The 21,813-nt window shown below is 38.5% G+C and overlaps 1 protein-coding gene across 13 annotated transcripts in view; it reads right to left on the bottom strand.

Moving 5' to 3' along the window:
- Positions 1-21,813, bottom strand: part of ERC1 (ELKS/RAB6-interacting/CAST family member 1) — a 516,510-nt gene that overhangs the window by 23,775 nt on the left and 470,922 nt on the right. For 9 of the 13 annotated variants that reach the window (XM_019464949.2, XM_019464947.2, XM_019464955.2 and 6 more), the window contains one exon: positions 21,062-21,250. In XM_019464949.2, the coding sequence (XP_019320494.1) occupies positions 21,062-21,250 (189 nt within the window). Of the gene's footprint in view, positions 1-21,061; positions 21,251-21,813 lie in introns of those variants that run through there. The other 4 variants (XM_019464956.2, XM_019464958.2, XM_019464957.2 and 1 more) reach the window with 1 other exon arrangement.

The raw sequence follows: 21,813 nt of genomic DNA, 5'->3' as shown, positions 1-21,813 counted from the left end.
CCCTGTCTCTCAAAAAATGAATAAACGTTAAAAAATTTTTTTTTAAATAAATTAAAAAAAAAAAAAAAAGAAGGGTGAGAATGAGAGGCTCCAGGGCCATCTCCAGGCCAGCCTGGCTCAGTGAATGCTGAGGTTCACCATGTTCATGAGCACAGTTCCCCCAAAACGTGCGGGAAAAGCCATAGCAGTCCAGAGCTCAAATGGCCTCACCCAGCTTTATTTCCACATGGAAGGAATGACCAAGCTTGTGAAGGAAAGTCCACACCAAAGCAAGTACTTCTGGGAAGTTTCACCTAGATTATCGAAGAGAAGGATCACCAGATCTTTTCTCTCTACTTCTCTTCCTGAGAAAGCAGCTGGAGGGAGGTGAGCTCAACCTTCAGAAGCAGCCAAGTGAGAAAGTGAGTTCTTCAAGAGAAGATGGAGAAGGCATAGGATCATCCCACCCCACACAACCTAAGGAGGCCAAATAAATAGCCCCAGTATCTCCTGCATGTGGCTCTTTCCTTATGCCCAGTGCCTACAGGACTGCTGCCTGTGGGCTGCAGTATTGTAGATGGTATTGAAGAGATAAACACTAAGCGTTCAACTGAGTGTGCAGGGAGCAAGAGAGGTGGTGGCAAAGATACAGCCCTCAAGGAAGTTAAAGAAACTTAATAGATATTTTAAATTATCTACTATTTACTTTTCTCCCCCAAAGAAAGTCACAGTGCTTAGTCTGCACACAATGCAGGAACAGACATGCATCTACGTGCTGTTATCTGTTGCTGACACATACTCTGCTTGGGCTAGAAGGCAAATGGCCTTGCAGCGTCCTGCAGATTATTTAATATCACTATAGGAGAATACAGTTATTACTAGAGCTTCCTCTGAGGGGCTAAGAACATCTTCTTCCAAAGAGGGCTACAAGGTGCAATAATGGGAAAATGTCTGAAATGGAAGGAGACGTCCAGTCCCAACTGTGCCACTAAGCTTTATCATCTTAGGCAGGTCACTTCACCTCTCTGGCCTCAGCTTCTTCATGTGCAAAAGAAAAAGGTGTGTGTGGGGGGATCCAAAGATCTCTAAGTTCTCTCCAGCTTTAATCAATCCATGAATAAATATAGCTCATTCGTGATATTAAAATAATATTAGAACAGTGATCCCCAACTTAAAGCCTGCAGGCTATTTCTAGTTAGAGGAGTTTTTCAGCTCTCATGAGGATTTCTCATTGTGCCTTCTGTGTGTCTCATCATAGGATGCTTGAGAAAACCCAAGCATGCAAATGTTGCAAAAGTTTCTTGCATAATCTTTCTGATGATTCCCTACCTTCCTGCTAGGTGCATCCTCACATCCAGCTGTGGTGAACTTCCTTCCTTCCTTTCCTTTCTTTCTCCCTTCCTTCCCTCCTCTTCTTTCCCCTCCCCTCCCCTCCTCCCCTCTCCTCTCCTTTCCTTTCTTTCTTTTTAATGCTTATTTATTAATTTTGAGAAAGAGAGAGAGACACACACAAGTAGGGGAGGAACAGAGAGCGGGAGAGAGAGAGAATCCCAAGCAGGCTCCACACTGTCAGCGTGGAGCCCGACACCGGGCTTGAAACCACCATGAGATCATGACCTAAACCCAAACCAAGAGTTGGATGTTTAACCTTCTGAGCCACCCCAGCGCCCTGCTGAACTTTTTTTTTTTTTTTTTTTTAAAGGAATAGTATCTGTTGGCTCAAATTTAGGCTAAAAGCTCCTGAAAGGTTGGTGTGATTTCCCACATACTCTTGATGTATCAAATAGCTGAAAATCAGAGAATTCAAAGTATAATGATGCTTTATCACCAGGCCTGGGTTATCTGAGGAGATTAACGTTTTTTTATTTTTTAAATTTTTTAACGTTTATTCATTTTTGAGAGACAGAGACAGAGCATGAGAGGGGGAGGGGCAGAGGGGGAGGGGCAGAGAGGGAGGGAGACACAGAATCTGAAGCAGGCTCCAGGCACCAGGCTCTGAGCTGTCAGCACAGAGCCTGACACGAGGCTCGAACCCAAACTGCAAGATCATGACCTGAGCCGAAGTCAGATGCTTAACTGACTGAGCCATCTAGGTGCCCCTAATCTGGTTTTTAATCTGGCAATTTGGTCTTTTTTGACCTCTTCTGAGTTACTCACTATTCTAATCATTCTGGTGTTCAGATACCCCACCAGACGTGCTAGGTGGTAATGTCAATGTGCTATCCTTCCTAGAAATTCCTGCATTTAAAAAGGCAGTACTTTGGTGGGATACATGATTCAAAGGAATAAATTGAACAGTGAAATTTAAGAACAGATGAAATCAGGCAGGAGCTTTATCAAACATCCTATGATACTACTTTTAAGCCACTACCATATCATGCTTTTCTGTTAAATTGGCAATAGGATGTTAGCGTCTGACCTTTGGCTTAGGGTTTACATTAGAAAAGGGTAGGATTTTTTTTTTTTTTTTTTTTTTTTACTCTGATAACGTTAAAACCTAATCTATCAATCAAAACCTAATCTTTAGGGCTTCTAAGCATCACTACAATTTATAGCAAGATCTGTTCAGTGTTAAAATTAAAGGCTCGCTTTCACCAGGACAGCATAGGGAGATTTTCTTTTGTGCCTAGGTGGTCTTTTGTATAAAAATTAGTAGACAAAGCAATAAGATAGCATTCATACAGTGTAGAAGAACACCTCCAAAAATTCCTGATTTGATTCATTCACTAAACAAGTGTCTACTTTATGTTTGGTGCTTTTATATCTATTACACAGCTTTTAAAGAAAGGTCCAGTTGCTAAGTTCTTTTCATAGTATTCTGGATTGAAGTCACCAGTACGCCCTGCAACTCCTCTAAGGGAGTATTTTGTAATTAGTGGGTGTGAGTAACAGATTGTGCAGTACCCTCCTACCTTTTAATAGGCAGGGCCCCAGGATTTATTTGGAATGCCGTTTCCAGAGTTTGAAAGTCAGTTGTTTGAAACCCAGAAACAATTACCTAAGTAGTAGTTAGGTTCCCCAGTAGTCCCCATGAGACTACTGGCCCATAATGTTTGTTACAGGCTGAATCATGCTCCCTCCCCCAACTCACATGTTGAAACTCTAATCGCATATCCTCAGAATGTGACTGTAGGTGGAGATGTGACTTAAAGAGGTGTATTTAAAGAGATAACTGAGTTAAGATGAGGCTGTTAGGGTGCGTCCTATTCTGATGACTGGGTGTCTTTGTGAAGAAGAGGAAATCTGGACAGAGACATCAGGGATGCACGTACACGAAGGAAAGGTCACGTAGAGATATGGTGAGGAGGTGGCCATCTGCAAGCCAAGGACAGAGGCCTCAGGAGGAAGCAAGCCTGCCAACACCTTGATCTTGACTGCTAGCTTCCAGAATGGTGAGAAATAAATTACTGCTGTTCAAGCCACCCAGTCTGTAATGTCTTGTTATGGCAGCTTTGCAAACTAATACAATATTGTTGGTGTAAGGAGTCACAGAACTTAACCACCATTCATAACGTTTTACATACTGCAAGATGCCTTCTGGATTCTAACTCCAGACATCAAAAATGCATCTTCACTTGCCCCAGTGGCAAGTGAGTATGGCCTAGTCCCACCTTTCTGACTTAGCAGAAAACCTCACTTCTATGGCAGTGGCTCCAGCAAACAGGCTGTTCTTATAAGGGGTGCAGGAGGTTCTCTTAGAGACTCGGGGAATACAGCAGTAATAGCTAGTGGCTGTTGTGAAGGGCTAGGTCATTCGAGTAGCAGGGACTCTTCAGACTAGTGAATAGTATAGGAAAAGAGGTTGTGGTAGCATTTCCCCTGTACTTTCTGGGGGAAGCAGGGCTTTACGTTATGGGGCACAGGAGAGCCAAGTCAGGAATGGCAGTACTGTCTGTATGGAAACTGAAGACTGCTTACATTTTATGGTACCCTTTTGATTTTACACCTAAGAGGTCATGTCCCACTGGGAGAGGGGTTTGGTCCCACACCTTTTGTCTTTTCTTAAGTTTAAACAGGTCTCCCTTAGAGAATTACTTTTGTACCTCGCCACCGTTACTATAGGAGCTTTGAATCCTTCTGGTATGCTGGGCCAGAAACATGGCTGCGAGTCCCTGGCATACACCAGAGGAGATACTCTGCCCATAAAAAATTTGTTACTTCTATTTCTGGACTGTCCCACCAAACCTTTGGTAAAAAATTAAATAGTTTGGAAGAAAACTAGGACCATTTATTTCAAATGCTCTGACTAGACCAAAAAACTGTCATTTCCAAGTTTCCGTGCCTATGCTGGTCATGTTTTGGTTTTTTTTTTTTTCCCCCATCCACAGCATTAATTTTCTTCTTTGCTTAGTTGGAGGAGCATTATCTCTGCAAGATGACATTGGAGACGACAGACCCGTGTTTAATGTACTGGACTGCAGTAATTGTTAAGACTCATTAAAATTCCAAGACGGTAAATAATTGCTCCTGTAGGAGCTCTACAGAATCAGGAGTGTTAACCTCTTCTCCCATGGAAATACTTTAAACACAAAGGAAAAAATGCAATTAGGGCAGCTAGAAAACATTAAGATCTCTATAAATATAGAGTTTTGTAATTAAAAAATATTCCATATTCATATTTTAGAACTCTAAAGGATCCAGTGCAAGACCGAGGTAATAAAAACTAAAAAAGTTTCTTGCATTTTTTTTGCTGCAAAGCCAAGAACACGTGAGACCTGAATTCAGAGTAGGTGTTTTATGTTCACTTTTATTTAGTCCAGGCTAGTTGGAGGTAGGCACCAGTAATGGGGACCAAGAGCTATCCTAGGCAAGAAGTGGAGGGCAAGATCTACAGACAAAACAGAAACAGGAGAATTCCCCTTCTCTGAGGCAAATTAAAAAAGGAAATGGTTCATGGATCCTTTCTATCAAAAAAAGTTTTGGTCTAGCAGGGTCTCTTAACCTCTCTCTCCACAAGCAAGATTATTCTACATTCTGCCCCAAACCTATAGTTTTGTCCCTAGTTAACTGAAGCCTTTCATGTGCACACCATAAGGCTACTCTCACATTGAGAGCGAGCTGCAGATAATGCTTAATATCTGTGTAATTTCAACTATGTAAAAGAGGTCCTTATTGCTTTTATATTCAAATCCTCATTTCCTCTTCCTTTCCCCAACTCAGCTTTTGGGGATTTTATCAGCAGTTAAGGCAGCAGTTTTGTGTCCTATGGCCCAGCTTAGTACCCTGTCAGCCCCTGTCCTCTCTCGTGGGGTCTGCCCAGCTCTTCCCTATCTTTCTTTCCTTCTTTTTTTCTTTTTTTGAACAAGCTTTTCTCTGCCAAATTTTCAACATCCAATTGGCAAGATACTCTGCTCTTTGCAGAAAAAGGTTAATGGCAGCTGTCAGAAGGAGGAGAAAGTGCCAGACTGTGTGAGAGCAGAGAGGAGAGAAACAGTGAGGCTACTCCACAGGATTTTTCTCATAAATTTGTTAAGACGCGCGCGCGCGCGCACACACACACACACACACTTCTCAAGCCCAGTCCTGATACAGGCACACATTTATCTTTGCAGCTCTGCAGTTATTTTTGCTGGATTGCTGGTCTTGCCTCTCTCAGCCTCTCACACTCTGCTGCTCTTAGTTTTTTGGACAAGAGTTCAACATTGGAGCTAAGGAAACGAGTTCAAACATCACAAAAAGAAGAAAACCAGATCAGAAACATTCAGGCTGGGAACCAGAACAAAGTTTGTTGCCCCACAAAGAACCATTCTTTTTCTTTCTTTCTTATTTTCTCTTGCTGTTGCCCCCTGTCCCTTGTCCCCCAACAGCTCCTAAGTCCATTTGGCTCACTTCTGTGGTACAGCAATCTGTGCAGATGCTAAAACAGGAGGATGAAATGTCATGTTGTGACTGATGACTGATGCACTCCCTGAGCGAGGGAGAGGACTTTTAGGTCCTGTGCCCAATACTGGCCCCAGCATTTAACCCCCCGATTCACCACCTTGAAAAGAAAGGGATACATGCCAAAGAGTGATTGATCAAAATCAAGAAAACAAATGGAAGAAGGAATCCAGGGAGAGGACAAGGTCTGAGCCAAGTTTTGGAACAATACTTCCCTGGAAATTAAAAAATGGGACAGAGTGCTGGGAAAGGGAGATGGAATCCAAAGCTCCATGACCCACAGAACAGACTGGCTGATACAAGTTCATTCCAGTGTGGTCGGGCCCCTGATGGGAGGCTGGCATTCATGGTGGAGAAAAGGAATTTGTACTCTAGGGAGAAATTCCATCTTAAGTTTTAGCAGGATCTGCTTATCAGTCCAACTTCTTCAAAAAGTTAAAAAGAAGCCTGGCAGTGGGGAATGATTTTTCAGTTTTCATTTTTTTTATTCAAGTTTTTTTTAGTTTATTTAATTTTTTTTTTAGTAATCTCTATACCCAATGTGGGGCTCAAACTCAAGACCCCAAGACCAAGAGTCACATGCTTGTCCGACTGAGCCAGCCAGGTGCCCTTCTGTTTTCATTTTAATTTAACTATCATTGACATATTGTGAAATGCACAGATCTTTAAGTGTACAATTTGACAAATTTTGATAAATACATATATCCATATAACCACCACCCCAACCAAAACACAGAACATTTCCAACATCCCAGAAAGTTTCTTGTACTATCTTTCAGTCAATTCCTACAGGAAACCAATGTTCTAATTTTACCACCATAGATTAGTTTATTCTGCTCATACATTAATTACATTTTATTTTGTATCTGGTTTCTTTTGTTTGATATTGTATTTTTGAGATTCATTCATAAAGTTGCTTGTATTTAGTTCATTGTTGTTTACTGCTTAGTAGTATTCCATTTCATGATATAAAATAATTAAAAATACCTGTTTTGTTAATGAACATGTGGACTGTTTCCAGTTTTGGACTTTTACAAATAAAGTTGTTATCAACACTCTTGTACACATCTTTTTGTGGACACATCTCTTAAGTAAGTAAGAAGGGAACTGCTGGATTACAGGATAAGAGTATATCTAATTAGGAGTATTAGAGTATTTCTAATTTAATAAGAAACTGCCTAACGGCTTCCCAAAGTCTTGTACCACTTTAAATTCTCACCAGTATCAGTGTTCCAGCTGTTTGACACCTAACAAGTGGTATTACCAGTTTTGTCAATTTTAGCCATTTTTGTGGGATTGTAGCACAATCTCATTGTGGCTTTCATTTGTGTGAGCATTTTTCCATGTGCTTAATTTGTGTATCTTCTTTGTGAATTGTCTATTCAAGTCTTCTGCCCATTTAAAAATTGTATTGTTTTGTCTTTTTGTTACCAACTTTTAAAATATCTTTGCGATAGAAGTCCTTTGCTCAATATACACACACGTGTGCACACACATATAAAGTGAATGTTCTGATGAGCACAAGTTTAAAGTTTTGATAAAGTCCAATTTTTTTTCATTTTTCTCTTATGTTTAGTGTTTTACGTTCCCTATGTCTGCCAAATTGGGGGTAATTTTAGCTACTGATGGGCCATTTGGCGAACATCTGAAATTAAAAAACATTTCTTTATTAAGGCTTAAAAACAACTACCCATTGCTAATCCTTGTTTACAAAGGCCCAATTTTGGAACCAAAAACACTGGCTTTACCAAAAATTCCAGGGCTACTAAAGTTTTACAAATGAAAGGTTTACTTTCAAAAATATTTGCATTCAACATACAGGTCATATATATTTACTGACAGCATGAGATGATCTATATCAAATGGGCACAATATGATAAGTGTGATGGGGTTAGGGAGGGGGCACTAAGTGTCTGGGACTCAACTTTAGTTTTTAAATCTCTCTGAAAGGAAATTCTACCACATCCCTTTGAAATTTATTCCATGTCCACAGATTTTTCCCTATGTTTAACTGAAACATATCTTTTTGTAATTTAATATACTCTCTCATTCTGCCCTTAGATGAATAGAAAAAAGGAGAAACCTGGGCCCTTGCCATTTAGACAAAAGCCTTTACCCTATCATTAAGTTCTGTACTTTTAATTTCTCTATGTAAGCTGCCCTTTTGAAACAATTGTTTATTTTTAAACTATTCCTACCTTCTGCTTTTCAAATCTTTTACCTAATTTATTTTTTGAGTTTGAGTTACAATGTCATATTCAAATACAGTCTTAAAATTTTGGGGGCTAGGGCTGTTTACATTCCCTTTACACTAGAATGACAGACAACCAGGATTGGGGGCAGGGGGGAAACATCTTGGAAATAATCTGACTCAAATAATCTCCAAATGCTGAATTCTTTCTTTCTTTCTTTCTTTTTATAAAACATTTCTTTTAAAGTCTTATTTATTTTTGAGGCAGAGAGAGACAGAGCATGAGCAGGGGAGGGGCAGAGAGAGAGGGAGACACAGAATCCAAAGCAGGCTCCAGGCTCCGAGCTGTCAGCACAGAGCCCAACGTGGGGCTCGAGCTTACGAACCGTGAGATCATGACGTGAGCTGAAGATGGAAACTTAACCAACTGAGCCACCCAGGTGCCCCAATGCTGAATTCTTTCTACAACGCAAGTGAGCAGCTTCTCCAAGAAAGAACTACTTTCCTATATGGCTGTCTATTTTTTTTTTTTTTTTTGGCTGACAGATACAGAAGTTTTTCTTTCTGTTAAACTAAAAGCTGCCTTATAATGTCTACCAACTGGTTGTGGGGTTACACAATTAGTCTATATATAAAACGTTCATTCTTTTTTTCCCCCACAATTTTATTTATTTAAGTGATCTCTACACCCAATATGGGGCTTGAACTCACAACCCCAAGATCAAGAGTTGCATGCTCTTCCCATTGAGCCAGCCAGGTGCCACACCCCCTGCCCCCAACCCAAATTCATTCTGTAAAGGGTTGCATCATCTTGTTGCTGCCTATGGGTAATATTTTGGAGTCGTCTAGACTAATACACTTCTTAATATTTTCAATACTCTAAAGCACCTCCATTTTCACAAGATGATGAAAATCTGAACCCCATATTTACTGACTTAAATTTTTAAAACTTTTTTACTTTGAAATAATTTCAAACTTACAGAAAAGTTGCAAGAATACAAAGAACTCTCCAACCCTTTATCCAGATTACTTAACTGCTAACATTTTGCTATCTTTGCCTCTATCATTCATTTACTGTATTTCTATATAACTTTATATGTTTCCTAATTATTAAATTTAGATTACATACTGTGTAGCAGAAAAACACCTGTGTTCTTCTCAGTGCATATAATCAGAAAGTATGTAATGTTGATTTGTACCACTAAGGGTGATGTTAAACTTTAGTCACTTGGTTTAAATGTTATCTATTGGGTTTTTCCAATGCAAATTAACTAAAAGAATTTTGTGCTAATTAAGTGGAATAGTTTTTTTGTGAAGAGATACTTTCAGACTATGTAAATACAAACTTCTACCTACTGTTTTTCACATTTATTGATGATTCTTGCCCAAAGCAGTTACTACTATGATGGTTGCTAAATAGTGATTCTCCAATTACATCATTCCTTCCACCTTTACTAGCTCACATTCTACTATAGGATACAGCTTTCTCCTTTCTCCCCCATTTGTTTATTCATTCATTTCTTCATACCAGTATAGATTCACAGATTTCTATTTTATTCAATGGGTTATAATCTGCTACTATCAATATTTATTTTGCTGCTCAAATTCTTCAACATTTTGCCATTGAGAGCCCCATGTCCTTCTGAAATATACCACCGCTCTTGGAACACTTTCTGGTATAAGATGTTCTGGATTTATGCTGTTCTATGCCACACATAGCCTTAGACTCTGTCATGGCTCCAAGGAGTCCTGAATACCTGAGTACTTGGGCAGCAATATTTAGGGTCTCCTTAAAATAATTTCTGTTGAAATGAACTCTAGTGTTATGATATTGTTGAGATGTTAAAGAAAAAAAGACTATGAAACTCATAGTAGTATATACTGGAAAGACGGTAAAGATGTTGCTTGTAATCTGATTCTGTATGAGCACCCATGGGGGCTCCTGGTATGTTTTAATCTTTCAGGATACTACAAACTGCATAAGTAATCAATTTTCTCTCCTGACAGTGCCTGAGAGTTCACTCCTGGATTCACCTTATTTTTCTCTAACCTCATTTCCCCTTGATTATTAGAATCACGAAGATGGGAATGTAGAGTAGAGGGCAGTTCTTTGGGAGATTCTGATATCCTCTATCATTTCAGAGAAGCGCTGCTCCAGAAGTATTCACTCAATTTGGAGTACAGTAAGGTGTACAACTGAGTTTCTGGTTATTCATTCCATCCTTTTGGAACATGCTTCCCTTTAACCTCAATGCTGAATGAATACAATATTGTGAACATAACTTCTAATTTTATATGATAAGAAGTAAAAATGCATAATGTGAGTTAGAAAAAAAATTACCTGGAAGATAAAATAGTGGATGTTCTTTTGTGTACCCAAGATATTTAAAAACAAGGCTTCTCTGGCCATAAACTATCTCAAATGTGACCTGTACCAAATTTACTTGGTTGTTGGAACTTGACAAGATCACAGCTAGAGACGAAATAGCCTTAATTTCACTATTTGAACAATGTATGCCTGGTAAAGTGTAGAGATAAAAACCCAAAGGAATAGGACCCAAGTCTTCAAAATATAATTTCCATGTATCCCTTCACTTGCAAACCAAAATACTGAAAGTGTATATAATTAACTATAGGTATTCCCAAATGAATCAATTTAGTTTTTGATGATTATATTGATTCTGGCCAGTGTGCATAAAATCACAATACACACAATTTCTTCAAACCAGAATACTTTGACCCATGAACAATATTATGCTCCAACCTGGTTACCACATTCACTTTATATGAGCCATTGTGCTGGTGACAAGTTGAAAAGCTGTTCATTGTTGCAGGGAAATTATGTTATACAAAACAGAAGTGTATGAATAAGAGAGTCATAGGAGACTTATAAATGCTTCCTGACCTCACTGTGAAGTTGAACATAATCACTTGCAGCTATGTTATACATAGGAGTGTGGTCTTTCAGATATCTGTACCTACAAATATCTGGAGTGTCCCACCTTGTTACATCTTTCTGAAAACAAGGAACTGTTATGTAGCAATATAACCCTTAAAAAACATATATAATACTTATGTTAAACTCATCGTTATCCCTCCCAAATACACCAAGACCCAAATTCTCAAGCTCTATTGAAAGTAAGTCTGAAAACTTAAAAGTCTCAAATTGTCTGCATATACAGAAAAGTTTTAGTTGAAAAGTTTCCACAATTTTCCCAACAGTTCTATAATACTTGCCCCAAGAACCAATAATCCAACTCCTTGAGTAGATGTTAGTTATATGTTAGCTAGTATCAATTCAGTGCTGGATTTATGGAGACACTAACAAGATTTCCTGCCTAAGAGCTGGCAAGAGGACTTGGCAAAGAAATGAAGGCACCTGGGGTGCTTGGGTGGCTCAGTTGGATAAGTGTTCGACTTCAGCTAAGGTCATGATCTTGTCATGAGTTCGAGGGCCGTGTTGGGCTCCATACTGACAGCTCAGAGCCTGGAGCCTGCCTCAAATTCTGTGTCTCCCTATCTCTCTGCTCCTCCCCTGCTCATACTCTGTCGCTCTCTCTCTCAAAAAGAAAGAAACATTAAAAAAATTAAAAAAAACAAAAGGAACAAAGGCACCTTATGTAGGAGAAGAAGATAGAAGTGTAGTGTGGGAAATACAGACCTGTAATTTCCATTGTGAGCTGCGATACTGGAAGATAACAGACAGTGGTCAAATATGGGACTAAAATAAACAGAGAAGATGTTCAAATCTAAAATTGAACTTAATAAAACTTTTTCTTAATGCTAGGCACTTTGTACCATAATAGCATTCTACTTTGACACTATCTCAATCTAGTTTTTCAAACTTTGTACCATAATAGCATTCTACTTTGACACTATCTCAATCTAGTTTTTCAAAGACAGCTTCTTTAGGGCTCCAGAACCATATGTAAAATGGTAAAAAATGTATATTTATTTGAAAAAATTTCAACAATGTCTCTTTTCCCAACACTAAGTGACTAGAGAGCCTGGGAATAGTAAACAATAAAGAACAGAAAGATGGTCTAAATAGTATGATGCCACTTATTTCAAATTTGTATCATACTAAATCATATTGCATATTGTTTATGGAAACAAATATGTACATTATTAAAAAGGTAAAAAAGTAGACTGCAAAAATGCATACCAATTTTGGATAGCAGTTGCCACTACAGATGAAACAGGAAAAATGCAACTGAGAAGGGGTATGAAGAAGACTTTAACTATATTTAGCATTAAAAAAAGCTCTGAAGGGGTGCCTGGGTGGCTCAGTTGGTTAAGTGTCAGACTCTTGATTTTAGCTCAGGTCATGACCTTACATTTCATGAGATCGAGCCCCACATCAGGCTCTGTGCTGACAGTATGGAGCCTGCTTGAGATTCTCTCTTTCCCTCTCTCTCTGCCCCTCCCCCATGCTCGCTCTCTCTTCCTCTTTCTCAAAATAAATAAGTAAATATTTCAAAAAAAATTTAAAAGCCCTGAAGAACCCTCTTACATGTTGGTGGGAATGCAAACTGGTAAAGCCACTCTGGAAAACAGTATGGAGATTCCTCAAAAAATTAAAAATAGGACTACCCTACAATTTAGCAATGGTGCTACTAGGTATTTACCCAAAGGATACAAAAATACAGATTCAAAGGGATACATGCACACTGATATTTATAGCAGCATTGCCAACAATATCCAAACTATGGAAAGAGGCCATATGTCCACCAACTGATGAATGGATAAAGATGATGTGGTATATATATATATACACAATGGAGTATTACTCAGCCATCAACAAGAATGAAATCTTGCCATTTGCAACAACGTGAATGGAGCAAGAGCATATTATGCTAAGTGAAGTAAGTCAGTCAGAGAAAGACACATGCCATATAATTATACTCATATGTGGAATTTAAGAAACAAAATAAATGAACGTAGGGGGGAAAAAGGAGGTAAACCATAAGAGGGAGACTCTTAACTATAGAGAACAAACTGAGGGTTGATGGAGGGAGGGGGAAATGGGCTAAATAGGTGATGGGTATTAAGGAGGGCACCTGTTGTGATGAGCACTGCATATTATACATAAGGGATGAATCTCTAAATTCTACACTTGAAACCAGTATTATACTACATGTTAACTAACTAGAATTTAAATAAAAACCTGAAACAAAAACAAATAAAAATTAAAAAAACCTAAAACAGATATAACAAAGTAGTGTTTGTTAATTCTGAGTATAAAGCTGATGTTATATTAATCTCTATGTTTTTTCTGAAAGCTTGAAATGTTTCATTAAAAATAATTTGGTATAACCACAAAGAAGAACATGTGGACCAAAACTGCAATTAAATATATATTACATAAAAAATGGCAACTATAGGTTTTCTCAATCTTCTGCAAACCATTTTTGTGATTCCTAAAATATCTATACTTAAGACTGCTCTCTTAGATCACAACATGGATACACAATGATAGGAAGCTTGAAATTAAGAAAGCACAGGTATAGCTAAAGATTTAGGGTCAGACTTTTTCATGCTCAAGATTCTAGAACAAGGCAAAATTCCAAGGTTGATGTGGAACTCAACAGGCAGTCTTAGTAAAATATTAACCAAAAATAATGAGCATGTAAACAGTAATAACTATCATCTACCATTTATCATCTCCCATGAAGCTGACACCTGTAGCACATGACACTAATGTATACATGCTTGTCTGTCATCCATGTCAAGTTCAATCCAATCAAAACTAATATATCACACACAAAGACAACTCCAAAGAGTATAAAATTTGGGGGCAGACCTACAAAACCTCAGAAATTAAAAGTCACTGCTATGAACAATTTCAAGGTAGAGCCTAGAAAGAATATATCACATTCTTCCATCTAGCTATTCTATAATTATCATTAAGCTACCAATCTATTGATAGGTTGAGAAAAAACTTTAATAGTTCTATGGGTATACATAATCTTCCACCTTTCAAAAAAGGGATGTTTTTATTGGAGTAAGTCCATGCCAGTTCTGTGAACATAGCACGAGGAGTAAAAATGACATCAATCCTCGTATTTCCTAAATGGACCGTTAGAGAATTCTGTACAATGTTAAGACTTTACTTCCTAATTCTATTGGCTGTTACAGTGTGTTAGTTAGAAAGATTAGGGACAGAGTGGGAATCCCAAGATAGCCCTACCTCCATGGTACAGGAAGTGGGGTCTGGCAAGGTTTGAGGGTAGAGCAGTAGCACTACAGAAATCTATCCATACTTTAGACGCTGTCTGAGCACAAGTTGCAATGCCTGCCATGAGAGGACAGGTACACAAGACCCACTTGCACCCTGGACTCTTCTTGGATATAAAGCAAGAGTAGTATGCTAGAGGAGGCAAGAAACCTTTCAGTGCCTAGGGCCTCATTCTGCTTTGACAAGAAAAGCAGTGTGTGCTGGGGGCAGGGCAGGAACCCTGTTCCTAAAGACTGGCTGCCACTGCAATAGTAAAAAATCTATCCTATCTTGCATTGACACTAGGCAAAGGAATCTATCACCAGAGAAGAGATAGGGAGTCCACTATGCCCCCAAATTCTGAACTGATTCAAAGCAGAAGTCTGCTGCTTCTGGAGAAGAGAAGGAAATCTGCCTGCAGTCTAGAACTTGAGAGTGGGGAGAATTGTCTGTCACTGGGGTGGGGCAGGAACACTGAAACGGAGGCTGCCTATGACTGAATCTGGAGCAGAAAAATGAAGAAACCTCCCCTGACCCAACCATGAACAATGGACTGAGTAACAAGAGCAGTCTGCTACTTGGAGAAGGGCAAGAGGATAAAGAAAGAGCCCTCCATGACACAGGCATGAGGAACGTACTGAAAGCTGAGAACAAAGTAGGAAAACAAAAAAAAGTCAATACTCTAGAACTTATATTAAATATATGATAGTGGCAATTTGCTGGAAAATTTAAAGCCTGTGTGCAATGAAGTAACTACTGCTAAAACAAAACTCAAACCCAGCTCAATTACTGACTTACTTGACTCAGTTCCCAACACTAATGGCCTGATGGAAGAGGAATGCCTATTTCCAGACATAAATATTATTGACTTCAGTTTCAACTGTTCTTTTACATATAGCATTTGCCATTTAATAAAAAAATTATGAGACACACAAAAAACGCAAGTGAACTTGAAGACAGATCAACAGAAATCACCAAAGTTGATAGTAGGAATCTCTAAATATAACATGAAAGACAAAACAAAACAGATATCCAAGAAATGTGGGACATGATCAAATGACCTAACAAATATACAACTGTAGTCAGAGAAGGAAAAGAGACAAAGAAGCAAAGACATATATAAAGAGAAAATGGCCAAGAATTTTCTAAAATTAATGAAAGACAACAAAATGCAGGTCCAAGAGACTCAGAGATCCAAAACAGGATTTTAGTCCAAACAGGAAATACAAAGAAAAACACAAGTAGGCACATTAGTTTCAAATGGTTGAAAACAAAAGATAAAAAGAAAATCTTGAAAGCAGTCAGAGAAAAAAAGAAACATGACAAAGAAAAAGTATATATATGAATATAAAAGACTTTTCATATGAAACTTATGTAAGCCAGAAAAAAATGTAACAGCATCTTTAAAGTATTAAAAAACAGAAGAGTCAACCTAGAATTCCATATCCAGACAAGAATAGCTTTCAAAAAGAAGGCATATTAATATGCAAGGCTGCCATAACAAAATACCAGACTGGGTGGTTTAATAACAGAAATGTATTTTCTCACTGGTCTCGAAGTTAGAAGTCCAAGATCAAGGTGTTGGTTGGGTTGGTTTCTTCTGAGGCCTCTCTCCTTGGCTTGCAGAGGACTGCCTTCTTTCTGTGTCTTCACGTGTTTTTTTTTTCCTCTGTGATCACATACCCCTAGTGTTTCTCCATATGTTCTAATCTCTTCTTCTTATATGGAACCAGTCAGATTGGATTAGGGCCCGCACTCTCAGTCTAATTTCAACTTAATTACTTCATTGAAGGCTCTGTCTCCAAATACAGTCACATTCTTGGAGTTTGGGTTTCGATATAAAAATTTGAGGGGACATAATTCAGCCCGTAATACCCCACCTCCATGTGTTTCTCACATGCAAAACACATTTACCCCCATCCCAATAGCCCAAAAGTCCTTTTTTTTTTTTAAGATTTTATTTTTAAGTAATCTCTATACCCAACCTGGAGCTCAAATCTATAACCCCAAGATCAAGAGTTGCACACTCCTCTGACTGAGCCAGCTGGGCATCCCCCAACAGCCCAAAAGTCTTAACTCAGTTCAGCCTCAACTCTAAACTGCAAATCTCATCTAAATATTATCTAAATCAAATGTGGAAAAGACTCAAGGTATGATTCACCTTGAGGCAAAAATTCCTCTGTAGATGTGAACCTGTTGAAACCAAATTATCTACTTCTAAAATACAATGGTGGGACAGGCATAGGCTAGCCAATCCTATTCCAGAAGGGATCATGGGTCCCAAGCAAATTCAAAACCTCACAGGGCAAATTCCACTAGATTTTAAGGCTTGAGAATAATCCTCTCTGGCTGGATGCTCTATCCTCCAGGCCCACTGGGGTGGCAACTCCACCCCTCTGGCCCTGGGTGATAGCCTAGCCTATTGAAACCTAGGAGGTAGCCTTGCCCTCTGGAACCAAGGAGGAAGAGACAGCCCTTCCCCCTAGACCTGTGCCCTCTGGGTTGGTGGGATATATACTAGACAGTATATATCTGTGACAAGAAACTCATTTCACATATAAAGACATAGATAGCTTAAAAGCAAATATATGGTAAAAGATATACCATGCACGCACTAACCTAAAAAAAGCTAGAATGGTTATGTTAATATCAGGCAAAGCACATGGAATACCATCAGATTTCAAGAAAGACATACAATGATAAAAGAATCAATTCATCAAGAAGATATAATAATCGTTAATGTATATGCACTCAATAACAGAGCTTCAGGATACATAAACCAAAACCAGTGAGTAAAAAAAAAAAAAAAAAGAAATTCCAGGAACTCTTATAAATAAATCTTATAAATAAGATTGTATTTCTATAGGCCAGGAGGTTGTAGATTATAGGATTATGACTCAGGATGAGTCTGAAGGGTTCCTGACATCAATAGATTATCCAAAGCTACTGAATGGCACTGAGAAAACTGTCTTGGATTGCCAAATAAATAATCAGCTAAGTATATAGTAAACATTCTCTATACACGTAGTATTCTGCTAGGCACTTTAGAAATATAAGACATGGTTCTGGCAGTGAAGGATCTTTTGTAGTTGGAGAAATAAGAATCTCAAATATGAAATACAAACTAGTAAACTACGCAGAACTCACTAGAATTCACTCACTCGTTTAAGTTACTGAGCAAGTGGTACTTGTTGATGTGGTGCTAATTTTAAGATGAAAATTATATAGCTCATGTCTTCAACAGACAGAAAGCTTAGAATGGGAAGACAGATATGAAAACAAGTAAGTGTAAGTGTTACAGGTACTACAAAAACCCTAAAGAGGGAGCAGCACATTCTGCCTGGGGTTTCAGGAAAGGATGCATAGAAGAAATGATGTCTTAGCTGAGCTTAAAAACACAGATTCCTGGGATGCCTGGGTGGCTCAGTTGGTTAAATGTCTGACTTCGGCTCAGGTCATGATCTCACGGTTCATGAGTTCAAGCCCTGCAAGGGGATCTCTACTGTCAGTGCTGAGCCAGCTTCAGATCCTCTGTCTTCCCTGCCCCCTCTCTGTCCCTCTCCTGCTCACATTCTCTAAAAAATGAATAAACATAAAAAAAAAACCCAAAAAACAAAAAACTCAGATTCCTATTTAGGTACTGTCCAGGGAGACAAAGTAGGGAAGGGCACATTAGGCACAAGGATCAATATGAGCAAAAGGACAGAAGTATAGAAACTGTAAATAGTTTAAAACGAAGTGGCTGGGTATGCTTCATGGCTAGGATGAGAAGGGATGTGTATTTAATAAATAAGCCAAATGAAAGAAAGTCTTGTAGGATGTGATAAGGAGTACAGAATTTACCCTACTGTCTTCTGTCTCTTATTCATTCAACAAATATTTACTGAGCAGATACTATATGCTAAGCATCTTTCTTGATATAGACAAGATTCCTGTCCTGTCCTGTCCTCATGAGGGTGTTACTGGGGGAACATGGTACAGTGAAATACACTGGACACACAGATTTGGATAACAAATGTCAGTTGCAGAAGACTCTACATCCCCAAAACAAAAAAGTAAACAGAATACATACACATAAAATAAACCAATGGGTGTATCTGGCAGTGATTCATGTCATATGTTTCTAGGGCTTCAAAAAGTAAAGTCAAACTTTGATCATAATACTTTCATAGACAAATCATTTTGTAGTATTAAGGGTCATCTTTCTCAATAGCCTGCATTGTTCCCTTAAATTCTTACTTGTGGTAAGGCAGAAAATTGATTGGTTTCTCCACCAATAGAAGGTGGTATTGGTTGCTGTATTCTTTTACAGATAACCTAAGTCCCCTGTTTCCCAGGTTTTCCAGGGAAGCCTGCTAAAGATACAACTTCACACACTTCAAGCAATAACTTCAGTGACTGAAGCACATTCTCAATCAAGAAGAAACATATTAACACAATTCATGTATTGAGCAAAATTGTTTTGATGTTTACAGTAGCTTGATTGTAACATAACGTGTAATGCAAGTCTATTAGTGAATTCCTGGTTTCATTCACTCAAAACTTTTTGAAAAATTCTTAGTTAGAAATTTTCGATTTTGGTCTCATCCTGGAGATATTTTTTTTCCCCTTAGAGAGACTGAGTTAAGCCCATTCAAGCATATTTGAAAAATGGAACTAAGCTAAAATACTTTTTTCATTTCAAAGACAAGCTGTTACACAAAGAAATAATTTAATGCCGGTTAAACTTTGATACATTACTATGGTCAGTGCTTTAAGAAGCATTGTTCTTCTGTAAAATTTTGGTAAAAGTTTTTTAAATAAATAAATTTTAATGTTTATTTGAGAGAGAGAGAGCGCGAGTGAGCACGAGTGGGAAAAGGGCGCAGAGAGAGAGAGAGAGAGAGAGAGAGAGAGAGAGAGAGAATTTGAAGCAGGATCCAGGCTCGGAGCTGTCAGCACAGAGCCTGACGTGAGGCCTGAACTTCCGAACCATGAGATCATGACCTGAGCAGAAGTCAGACGTTCAACCGACTGAGCCACCTATGTGCCCCTGAAGTAAAAGTTTTGAAAACTAACCAGCCATGTGTTCTGCTTCCAGTGGCCTTTCAGTTGCATCTTCACTACATGGTTATTAATATCCAAAGGAGCTACTCGGAATCCAATTTCATTCTGTCCTTTGGATTTTTCTCTTTCAAGAAGAGAGAAATTGAAATTTCTATGGCAACATGCTACATTTGAGAGGCAGGCCTTACCTTTTTACTAATTAAATAAGTGAGGTAGATAACTAATTAGGCTGTTAAATATGCGTTCTATGAGGCAATATCCATATCAGGGGTAAGTAAGTACGGCTCTACAACTCCAGTCTGCATTTCTTGATCTGTGGTTTAATACTGCTGTCTTTAACATTATACCATGGAAGTATCTGTATTTAACACAATTTTCCTTCACACATTGTAAGTGAACAAATAGTGCTTAACAAATAGCAAGGATTTAGCTGGACAACAGCATACCGCTTCAAAATTCTGCAGAATTTTAGTAAATTTACACCACCAGTGCAGTTAAGTCTCTTGGTTAGTATTATTATAGCCTAGTTAGGGATATCATCAACCCCATCTATAAACTAGGAACAAAAGGAGCTTAGACTCAATGTTTTAAAAACTGTTCTCTTTCTCTGTATTTATTCAACTTTTCTTTCCTTCACTTTCTATGTCTGCTCTCTATAGCTCTCCTCATTCATTTTTATGTTTCTTTTATTCACAGTTTTTCTGTCCAGAATAGCCTTTCTCTATTAAACAAAAGAACAAAAAATAAAATAAAATCACAATACGAATAAAAGAGAATCACTGGGTATTTTACAGGCAACAGTAGGCAGAAAATGTAGCGTGGGAAGCAACATTAATTCATTGAATGGTTTTTTTACTTAAAAACTTAAGTGTGTTGTAACCCACTGTTCCCTAGAGACAACTGAGTAAGATATATGCTACTGACTTGTCAAGAATCCTTTATCCAAGTATCCTTAACTCAGATTTTCCTTCAGTACCCATAATTATCAGTGGTCATCGCTTCTATGAAACAACACATGGCATATGAGCAGACTGTCCTTAACCCTCTCCTTTCTAAGCAGCCCTTTTTTTCCCCCCAATATATGAAATTTATTGTCAAATTGGTTTCCATACAACACCCGGTGCTCATCCCAAAAGATGCCCTCTTCAATACTCATCACCCACCCTCCCCTCCCTCCCACCTCCCATCAACCCTCAGTTTGTTCTCAGTTTTTAAGAGTCTCTTATGCTTTGGCTCTCTCCCACTCTAACCTCTTTTTTTTTTTTTTTTCTTCCCCTCCACCATGGGTTTCTGTTAAGTTTCTCAGGATCCACATAAGAGTGAAAACATATGGTATCTGTCTTTCTCTGTATGGCTTATTTCAATTAGCATCACACTCTCCAGTTCCATCCACGTTGCTAGAAAGGGCCATATTTCGTTCTTTCTCATTGTCCTGTAGTACTCCATTGTGTATATAAACCACAATTTCTTTATCCATTCATCAGTTGATGGACATTTAGGCTCTTTCCATAATTTGGCTATTGTTGAGAGTGCTAAGCAGCCCTTTTTGATACTTGAGCAAGTCACACTGAGGGAAGAATAAAGTGGTACTTTTGCAAATAGTAATTCCTATTATCTGTTGAAGAACTACCCTTTGCTAAGAATCCTGAATCTGGACACTGAGTTTCCAAAGGTAGCTCCTACTGCATCAATCTAAATAGCAGCTGAATTTTAACAGGGTCTTGTCAAAGTTCAAGTGAGAGACTTACCTGCTCCTGGGTCATCTTCTGCAGCTCATTCTCCCAAGCTGCCTGGTCATCGTCCAAGTTATAGGAAGCTGGTGGAGTGAGTCCACGAAGAATCAGGGGGTCTCGGTCATGGCAGAGGGCTGTCAGGTGTCCAATATACAACTTTAATTTGCTTCTATTCTGGTCAAGTTCTAAGAGGGGCTGGATGATCTGAAGTAAAAAAATTGAGGAAAGTCAAGGTCAATCTGAAACAAGAAGTTCAAATATCTTTGTCTTCCAAGTCAAAGAAAACTGGCCAAAGAGTCAAACTGCTCTAACCACCACTGAAATCTTCAGGATTATAAAAAGATACAGTTCCACACACTTGCACATTTACACTGTCACATCTAAACCCCCTTTTGGGAGACAGGTAGGGAATGCTGGCTTAGTCTATCAAGATGAAACTGAGAGTTCCATACTTAGGCAGGGGATTAAACACAGGACTAACTTGTTTTTACCACGATGACATTCATGATACAGAAAGACTCCAGTTACCTCATGATTTCTCTTCCCGTTTATTTATAAGAGGTTACAAAAAAAAAAATGCTAGCGAAATTTGCTCACTGAAAGCCTGGACAGCATATACTTCATGTGTTCCTTCACCTCCTGGAATGGAAGAAAAATTCTGTCTCTGGAGAAGGTGCAAGTTTTTCTTGGCCATGAGATGTGATGAGTGAACTCATTACTAAATCTGCCTCATCCTGGCTTAAGCGCCCCTCATTCATTTCACAGAG

The sequence above is a fragment of the Panthera pardus genome, unplaced genomic scaffold (assembly GCF_024362965.1).
Source record: "Panthera pardus isolate Hobbes unplaced genomic scaffold, ASM2436296v1 HiC_scaffold_6, whole genome shotgun sequence".
Classification (NCBI taxonomy): domain Eukaryota; kingdom Metazoa; phylum Chordata; class Mammalia; order Carnivora; family Felidae; genus Panthera; species Panthera pardus.
This window is presented reverse-complemented; position numbering and strand designations above follow the sequence as displayed.